Source organism: Cyclospora cayetanensis, unplaced genomic scaffold, assembly GCF_002999335.1.
Source record: "Cyclospora cayetanensis isolate NF1_C8 unplaced genomic scaffold, CcayRef3 CcayRef3_contig_39, whole genome shotgun sequence".
NCBI classification, from domain to species: Eukaryota; Apicomplexa; class Conoidasida; order Eucoccidiorida; family Eimeriidae; genus Cyclospora; species Cyclospora cayetanensis.
In genome coordinates this window covers 228,902-237,804 of record NW_020312358.1, presented here as the reverse complement: position 1 = coordinate 237,804, position 8,903 = coordinate 228,902, and the positions used below count along the sequence as shown (strand labels likewise).

Sequence of the window (8,903 nt, the reverse complement as noted above, 5' to 3'; positions counted from 1 at the left end):
CGGAGAAACTCCCACTGGTCTTTCAAATGCAAGAGCGGGTTTGCGTCTTTGCTGCTGCTGTGACTCGCGGCTGCTCGAGCTGTCAACGGCCCCTGCTGCTTCTCCTCCTCCTGCTGTGAAGCTCTGATTGCTGCCCCCACTGTTGCAGCTGGTCGTTTGGATGAAATTTGTGTGGTGCTCTAAGATGTGCTGCTGCAAGGCAGTGGCAGGCTTGCCATGGAAGTGCCCAGCACTCCCCATGGAGGGCGGTGAGTAATTGTGTATGGGGAAGGGAGATGTGAAGCACTTAGGTTTGGCAGCAGTCAGTTCGGCCACCTGTGCCGGAATCCGATCCCCGTACGGAAGCGGAATGAGCCCTTGGAAGGCGCGCCTATCTGTCGTTGGAGCTGCGGCTACTACCGCATCTTCAGCACAATCCTGCTGCTGCAGCAACTGCTGCTGACGGCGCAGGTGCTCCTGTTCCTGGTGAAGTTGATCCAGCTGGTGCTGTAGGTGCTGCAACTGACGCTGTTGTTTGTGCCGCGCAGCTGCCGCATCTAGAGTGTCGCGTGCCTCCGGACGTCTCGGTGCAGAGCTCTTCCTTTCGTGTTGCGCGTCCTGCTGGTGCGGCTCCTGCTGTAAATTGAGCAGCTGGGGCTGGGGGGGCTTCCGCACCAAGGAGGTGAACTGGCTTTCGGTTGGCGATGTTACCTTAGGCGTGTCACTCCCCCAAGGAGCGTCTTGACTCCGTGGCGCGTAGATAGGCGTGTCTTCTGCAAGCCTTTCCCTCAGCTGCTGCTGCAACGCTTCAAGCTGTAAAAGCCTGGTGCCTTGAGCGTCAGAGCTTAAAGGGAAGGCAGACACGGCCGATGACGGCGCCTCGCTGTACATATCACTCGGTATTCTTTGTTGCTGCTGCGGCTGTGTAGCGGCACCAGCACCTCTGAGCTCTGCCCTCGGACTGGGTTTACAAGGATGAGTGGAGATAACGCCTTCGGTAGCACCAGAGGGCCCCTGGGAACCTCCTGCCTCCAACCGGTGCGCTTTTTCGGAAAGGGAGAGATTCAGGGTCTTGACATATTTCAAATCCTGCTTCAAGGCCTCATTGGCTTTGCGGTAAGACTGCAGCATCCATAGCGTACGTAAGATCATTGTACATTCTCAAAACAGTAACGGCAGGAGAAAATTACCCTACCCATCAGAGGCTTTGAGCAAGAGCACCAGCATAAGTAGATTCACTCCTCGCAAGGCAGTGGTGCAACGCGCACCTGTAGGGCTTTTAGATCCTGTTCGTGCGCTTCTGTAGCTGCCTGCTGCTTCTGACGGGCAGCAATAAGGCTTTCTCTGGCTACCAGGAGCTGATCCCGCGCAAAGGCCAGATCTTCTTCCAGGTCCTTTATCCTTATCTGCAGCCACCACAGCAGGTGCATTTGCGGAAACCACAGCAGTAGGCTTTCGCACGGTTGCGCCAAGGTATCATTTCACAGGCATGCAGAAAGGAGCCGCTGGAGAGCTGTAACAGCGCAATCTACTCGAAGGTCCTTCGCCGCTTTGCCGCGCCGGCGTGCGGCATGCAGCACCAGCGCGAGGACGCCACCGTTGACTTCATGAGGACCTCCAAGTGCAGCATCAGATTACCTGGAGTTGTTCTTTTTCAGCACTGTACTTCTCCTTTTCTTCCTGCCTCGTCTTTTGCGTCTCTTCCTGTAGCTTGACAATAGCTTCAAGAGACTCCTGCTGCTGCTGCAGGCGCATCTCTGCCGCGGTGCGGCAGGTCAGGGCGTCCTCCGTTTTTTTAGTCTGAAGCAGCAGGAAGACCAGCGATGGCAGCGGCGAGACAGCTAAGCCACGAGACAAAAATGCTCGCTAAAGGCGATACTGTGCCGCTCTACAGCAGCAGCAGCAGCACTGGCACCAGCAGCAGGGCACCTAGTTGCTGCGTTGCTTACCTGCTCTTTCAGCTGTTGCTGCAGCTCCTCCATCTGCTGCTGCTGTTGGGCTACCTGTTCGTGCTGCTCAGACAACTCCTTCTCAAGTCCTTCACGCCTCTGCAGCAACGCAAGCTGCATAGGGGACTCTTGATGCGGGAGGGCGAGCGCAAGCCACTGCCGGCGCGTCCAGGCAGGTGGCCCGAGCGGCGATGCAAGCGTCACTCTCCAAACGGTCCAATCAGCAGCAGACACAACAAAGCACCCACCTCTTTTTCTTGCTTGAGGGCCTCCTTTGTTTGCTGGAGCTCCCTCTGGGAGGCCAGCAATTGCTGCTGCTGAGCCAGCAAGAAGTCGCCTGCGGGGAGACAGGCACAGACAGCGGTTCAGTGCGTTGCAGCATAAACCCCAAACCTCGAATGGGGAGACAACGCGCCCTTTGGAGCAACAGCAGGAGCAGGAGTGCGCCAGCGGTGTAAAAACTGCGCGCACTGTCTTGTCTTGGAGGCACGCCGCGAGCTGCAGCAGCGGCCGCGGCAAAAGCAGCAGCCGCGTAAAAGGGAGGAGCTCCGGGAGGCCATCCGGGAAATGGAAAAACTCCTGGCACACCCAAAGGGACTCCACCTGGTACTCCCGAGACACCTGGCTGCACGAATGCGCCTTGCGTGGGCTGCTGCCCAGGAGGCGCCGGCGTTGCTCTCCTGAGGTTTTAGCGCACAAACACAAGTTCTTGAAGTGATTCTTTGTAGCCCTTTCAACTCAAGTGTCGCCCGTCAAAGCCCCTTCAACTCGAGTGCAGTGTGTCCACCTGTCGGCAGCGGACTGCGGCGCAACCAGGAGGCTCTCTAAGGCAAGCTAGCTGTTGGTGTGGCTTGCCTTCCTGCGGCACTGGCCGCTACATTTGCCCAAACGTCTTGGCCAGCCGGAGCTGAGGCTGCCGCCCCTGCGGCTTGACTTGGGGCCTCTTTGCTGCTCTTCCGCTTAGAGGCCTTGGCTTTGCCGCGTTTCGACAGCGGCTTGACACCTTCTGCAGCCGCCGTGGCATCCCCGGGGGAACCACTGTTCTGCGCGCCCCCCCCCACCTTGCGGCTCTGCTGCCTCGCAGCAGCTTTCTCCTGCCGCATGTGCAGCTCCATCGCCCTTTGTCTTTGGACCAAGACCTGACGCCAACTCGCCAGCTGGCCTCTTGAGGGGTCTGCTTCTGAATCTGAATCGGATGAGGTGGGGAGGCCCATCGGTCCCACCGGACTCTGCTCGCGAGCACTGCCAGCACTGCTGACGCTGGTGGTATCGCTGCTTGCACTGCTGCGGCGAGGCGTCCAGCCCTGCCGGCGCTGCATGCTGGGAGGGTGGAGATTGCCTCCGTGCTGCCTTGCTGCCTGCAGCAGCAGCTCCTGCTCGGCCGCGACTGCAGCGGCAAATGATGAGTCCTCGTGTCGCTTTCTTGGGGCATGCAGCACGGAGCTCGACGACTGACTGCGAAGCAGTCTGCTCCTTTGCTGCTGCTGGTGCTGCTGTGCGCCTGCCAGGGGACCCCGTGCAGTGGCTGGCGGACGGCGGTGAAGGCGGTGCTGGGGCCCTTCCTCAGATCCTGAAAATGAAGAATAATCCTCCGAGTCCGAGGCCTGATGCAGCGCCGCCATCATTTGACCCCGACTCCCCTGCCTAATGCTGCTGCTCTGGTGCACGCCGCTGTAGGGACGGGCAGCGGCGTAAGAGGGTCTGCGCACTGCCCCTGGCCACGCATGCAGCTCCGCTTTTTGCCGAAGCATCTGCTGGTGAGGCGTGAACGGCTGCTTCGTCTCAGGCGTGCCGCTTACCGGCAATCTGCTGCTGGGGGATTCGACCCGGGCCCTTGCATTAGAAGGACTGTCGTACAGCAATGACGGAGGTATTAGGTCCCCTCCTTCCTCCTCATGTTCTAAAGGAGACGGCGCCCGGGAAGCACTCAAATCTTCCATCTTCCGGATTCCTAATCTTTTCGTGGGCGTATGGTATGACGCCCTCCAGCTATCCTGAGCAGCCGAGGCAGCCCACTGGACTCGGCTGCGCTGGAGCTCGCTTGTGTCAAATGCCAGTGCAATCGCGAAAATTATTTCAAAACTAAATAATTCTTGTATGCTTGAAGAGACGAAGCACAAAGTTCATAGGAACAGAATATAGCGGCTTCGTGGCAGTCTCCCACCCGCCTTCCGCAGGTTTCTAAGCCTCAAGGGAGGCCACGACGACGCGACGGCAAGGGAGGCACGAGTAAACGAGCGCAAGCATACAAAAGGATTGACTACAAATGCAGGACAAAAATCCAAACAAAGCGAATTGAAGCGATGCGTTCATGTGCTGCCCCTGCTGCAATGCAACGATACATGGACAGTAGCCGCCGCGCCCTAGGGGCCTCGTAGATCTAGGGTCCCTCCAGTCGAGTTTTGAAAGAAGAGCCAGACCGATGTTTTTATATTTTCCTAGTCAATAAATAAAATTAATTGGTATCTAATGGAACTGTTAGCTATACAGCAGCCCCTATATTGCCTCCCGCTTAGCCTCAGCAAGGCAGGAGCAAGACACTAAGGCGTTCGGCAGCGGTCTACAATGGCCTGATCGTCAATGCTGCCTTCCCTCACCACCCTGATCCCCCATTTCCAGGTAGAATTTGCTAGTTATGCGTTTGTATGCTCACAAAATGGTCACAATGGTATGAAATTTGGCACACAGGCGCTGGACTATGTGCATTCTAGCAAGACACGCCACTTTCTCGCTCCTTTGAGTAAAGCGCAGGGGAGAAGAGCTAATTCTCCTCACCCTCCCACAATAGACGTCTGCATCTGCTCAGTTATCTATTAGGCATATCTGAGCAAATCCTCGGTGCTGTCCGTAGTACCTCCACCCGACAGGTCTCAAGCGTCGCGTGCGCAGTGTCTTCCTTCCTGCCTTCTTGCTCACATGGCAAGCAACCGGTCCCTCAGTTTTCTCAAGGAGGTTTTCTGGCTCCCGGGAACTAGAAAAGAAGATGCTTCACCCGAAACCAAAGTGCTTCTAGACGAGACGACGGCTACGCGGCACACAAGTGCACGGGCAACCAATAAAGTTTGCAGTGCTCCACCCAGTGGCTCCACATGCGCAAGGGAGGCCACACCCGCGTACGCCACCTGCCAGGCAAACAGGTGGCGCAGAGGCACAGAGTGAGCAGCAGTAGCTGTAGCAGAGAAAGAAGCACTGTGCTGCCTTGTTGGGGACCACTTCGCTCTACAGCCTTGATAAGCCCCACCCGCAAAAGAAAAGCCAGTAGGGACACACCCCCCAACCGCTAGCCAAGCGCTAAACTCAAAAGAAGGAAGCTGAAAGGCAGAGGCGGGCGACAGGCATTGCACCCCTTAATAGCACCTAAGCAAAGCAGAGCCGAAACGCCCCGAAAAGGGGGCCTGCCCCGTCCCGCCGTCCCCTACTACTTCCGTCTAGGATTTTTAAAAAAAACAAAACCAGCGGAGAGGACTCAGTAAGCCCGACTGCCGCTGCACCACCAGCAGCGGACTCCAGGCCTAACCACTGACTGGCAGTGAATACGGCAGCAGCAAGGGCGTGCTGAGCCCCTGCAGAACATGCTGCAACAGTAGGACATCATCTGACTGAGCAACTGCATCAGAACACCGGCTAGGGCATTAATACAGACTGCTGCAGCAGCTGTTTGTCTTTTTAGCCTGCCGATAAAACTGGTAGGAGGTATTCGAGAGGTCCTCACTGCGCTGCATCAAGTCATCCAGTTTTTCGCCCCGCTGCAACAGTTCGTCTATATTTTTGAGCATAACGTCTTTGACCTGAAGAGCAAGGCAGAGAACCTTCTGGCTAGGTACTTACATGTAGACAACATAGGAATCCATGCGTAGCCAAAATTTTCTCAAGCCAGTTTTAATGTGTATAATAAACCGTCGAAAGATCGAGGCCCATGCTCAAGGAATACAAATGAGAGCATTCACACACCATAGTCTTCGCAAGAAGGGCAAAAGGCACCTTATATACAAAAGGTGGAAGTAGAGTCGCAAAGAGAAAATAGGGGAGCTGGGAGGGAATGTAAAGCAGGCCGCGCGCTCTAAAGCAACGCCATTTTCCACATGAAAACCGCGAGGAAGCGGTGGGGGGGGGGAGGGAGAAGGGGAGCAAGGAGGAGGAGCGGCAGTAACAGCACCAGAGAAAGGCAGGTAAAGGGCTCTTGGCACGAACAAGCACTGAATAAAAGCGGGGTAGAACAAAGGTACGAATACAATCCACAGCCGAGGAGTCTGCCGAAAAAGAGGCATCAGCAGCACGCAACGCTGGGGGGCAAGAACCAACCGCAGAGCTAATTTATGACTCAACACTATCATCACCTCCCCAGAAACAAAGCTAGAGCCCCTGCTCACTAGCAACTGCCGGAGACGAGCACAGAGAGAGGCAACGCAAGAGCCATGGGCGACAGACAAAGAATCATCATGAGGCACAAATCCACCACGCAATGGCGGAAGGCCAGAATTGAGGGAAGCGCGAAAGTGGGCTGTTCATGTGTCCTACTTCATCAAGTTCCCGCTGAACCTTTAAAAGCTTGTCTGCTTCCAATGGATTTTGATACTTCTTCAGCATATCTGCACCCTCAGGTAGCATATTGGCTCCTGGGGCGTCTTCTGTGAGGCCCTCCCACTGCCCTGCACATTTCTGTCGAGAATCGCATCAAAAGGCAGAAGGCGGTGGAGCAGGAATATCAGCTTCATGGAAGTAGGCAGATGAGAAGAGATACAGTAGAAAAGCTGCTAGCTGCAGCCCTTGAGCGGTCAGGAAATGGACGAACCAGAAAGACGCCGTCAAGGGGGCAACGAGATACGGCAGCAGACTTCGAGCACAAAGTTACAGGAGGCAGCAGCACTTCAGCGAGGCCTTAATGGGCATCGGAGGGCTAATGGCAGCATGCAAGGAGGCATAGGAGAGGCAGCAGCTGATGAGGGGCACTCAAAAATTGGCAGAAAAAATCCACCATCCCCCATCAGCGTCTACCCTGCTCCTTCATTCTGTAAGGAGGACCGGGCGCAGGAACCCGCACAGAGAAGATCAATCAGCAAAGCTGCAAGCGAAACACACGAGACTGATGGGGGGAAGGGGGGGAAGCGCGCGAGTACATATATATATATATGTGCAGTAGACGGGTGCACGAAGGGATATTTAGACACAGATAGTTGGAAAGGAGGCTTGATAGCAGTGAACAACAGGGCCGAAAGGCATGTCTCTCCGGCGGAAACAGCATGCACACCTCTTGAAAGAGCCTGAGGGCCTCATTGATTAGCCCGAAAGCGACGCGCATGGGATAGCTGACCGAAGAGAGAGCCGTGATGGCCAGTCCACTAGGGTGGCAGTAAACGTGGCAGTGGCCAATTTTGTTTTCGAACTCCACGACTTGCCGCCGTCCAAGCGGGGTTCTCGCGGCGATGAGTCTGCATTGCAGAGGTACACAAGTGAATGATGGGCAGGCAGATGGGATACGCGCAAGCGCCGAGACCCCTGTGGTATCAGGGCGTGCAGTGGAGAAGATACATTCGTTCTTGCAGAGTCCCCGAATACGTATCTTTGCTGGCCACTCTGGAGGAGACATGGGGGTAAAGACGGGAGAGGGTTTGAAGAGAGGCAGTGGGAGCGGCGAGCGGCTCATGGGCCACTGCACGGATGCAGCGCTCGCGCCCCCTAACGCGTGTATATAGCCCTCATATGCTGGATGGGGAAGGGAAGCGACGGTTATAGGCCTTGATACAGTGCGTGCGAGAGGTACCTGGAGTGGAAGATGATGTGCTCCTTCATGGTGGACCTGTGGAAGAAGGGGAAGGATGATACATCGACGGCGGCGGAGAGGAGCAATGGGCGCTCGCTGTGCCACTTGAAAACAAGGAGGGAGTACAGTGCAATTTTGCCACCTTCAGCTGGTACTCCCCTCCCGCCGCCAGATACGCTGCCACTCCCGCTGCTCATTGTCCGCAAGCACACCCTCCACTGCACTCTTACCACTGCTGCTGTCTTAAATCTCTTTCTATGGGGATATTCGAGTAAATAAGCCAAAACCCCAGAGCCCAAGGCAAAACACAGCGGTTACTGCCCGTAGCCGTCCATCCGAGCTCGCCTGTGGAAGATCAGGCAGACGCGGCCGTCGTTGCCGGCCCTTGCAGCTTTTTAAAATCCATGGACTTACTTTAATGCCCAGTTCTGAAATAGAATCATCCGATTTTAGTCCCCTCTGACCCTTCGAAACACAGAAACACCCCGAAAAGCTCTGCGCATGCTCTTGCCTAAGATGCACCGACGACCCGCGTACCAGAACGCCGTCCGCTGGGCAAGGGCCCCCTCGTAGCCAAGGCCGCTGTCTAGCAACTCATCTTTCTGCCATCAGACAGGCTCAATTTGCATCGCTTTTGTCTGTTGCAAATAGCACCCATCAGCTCCAGAGCTTCCAGCCGACCCTTTTCGGTAGCAGTGCTCCGCATTCTGCTATACGCACCGCTCTCGGTATTTATACCCGTTTTGGGCCCCAACTCAGTTCGACAGTCCAGCTCCTCTGTAAAAGCAGCCGAGTTGACACACTGCGAGGAGTAATTTGATGTGCTGCTTAGCTCACTACCCTACTGGACGGCAATACGACTGCCCCTTCAAAGTACGCGGCGATTTCTAAAAAAAAGGATAACACCTTTCTCCTCTGTGCTTGACCCCCCATCATAGAGTCTGTGAAGGGCGATTTATATGCTTGCTTAGCCTGTAGGGCATGGCGTTCCCTGTGGGACGGTTTGCCTCCACCGTGTGTGGCGTCCTTCACTTCTGATTGTTAGCACTGCTGCTGGCAGTACGCTCACATTTTTGTCTTCTGCTGGCTGCTATCCTTGGCGCTTCTGAAGCCACTAATGTACCATCTACGGGCTAAGCGTGTCCCTATTAGTATTCTGGGCTTACTTAGACGTACACACTTGCTACTACACGTCACATTTAACTGAGGTAGTG

General features: G+C 55.6%; 1 protein-coding gene across 1 annotated transcript; it reads right to left on the bottom strand.

The window, feature by feature from the left end:
* Positions 1 to 5,560: 5,560 nt before the first annotated feature.
* LOC34620565 (VAMP-like protein YKT61) lies at positions 5,561 to 7,886 on the bottom strand. Its single transcript, XM_026334247.1, has 4 exons — positions 7,690 to 7,886; positions 7,177 to 7,357; positions 6,447 to 6,587; positions 5,561 to 5,716 (listed from the first exon to the last, which is right to left on the bottom strand). Exons 1-4 carry the CDS (start codon positions 7,884 to 7,886, stop codon positions 5,561 to 5,563), a joined length of 675 nt encoding a protein of 224 aa, XP_026190032.1.
* Between the last annotated feature and the right edge of the window lie 1,017 nt (positions 7,887 to 8,903).

What these genes read in the sequence shown, in the direction of transcription:
- LOC34620565 (XM_026334247.1), bottom strand. Translation starts at nt 7,886, where the DNA reads ATGAGCAGCGGGAGTGGCAGCGTATCTGGCGGCGGGAGGGGAGTACCA. An exon ending in CCCTCAGGCTCTTTCAAGAG is followed by an intron (nt 6,588 to 7,176) that starts GTGTGCATGCTG and finishes GATTCTCGACAG; the next exon opens with AAATGTGCAGGGCAGTGGGA. An exon ending in TTCAGCGGGAACTTGATGAA is followed by an intron (nt 5,717 to 6,446) that starts GTAGGACACATG and finishes CTTGCTCTTCAG; the next exon opens with GTCAAAGACGTTATGCTCAA.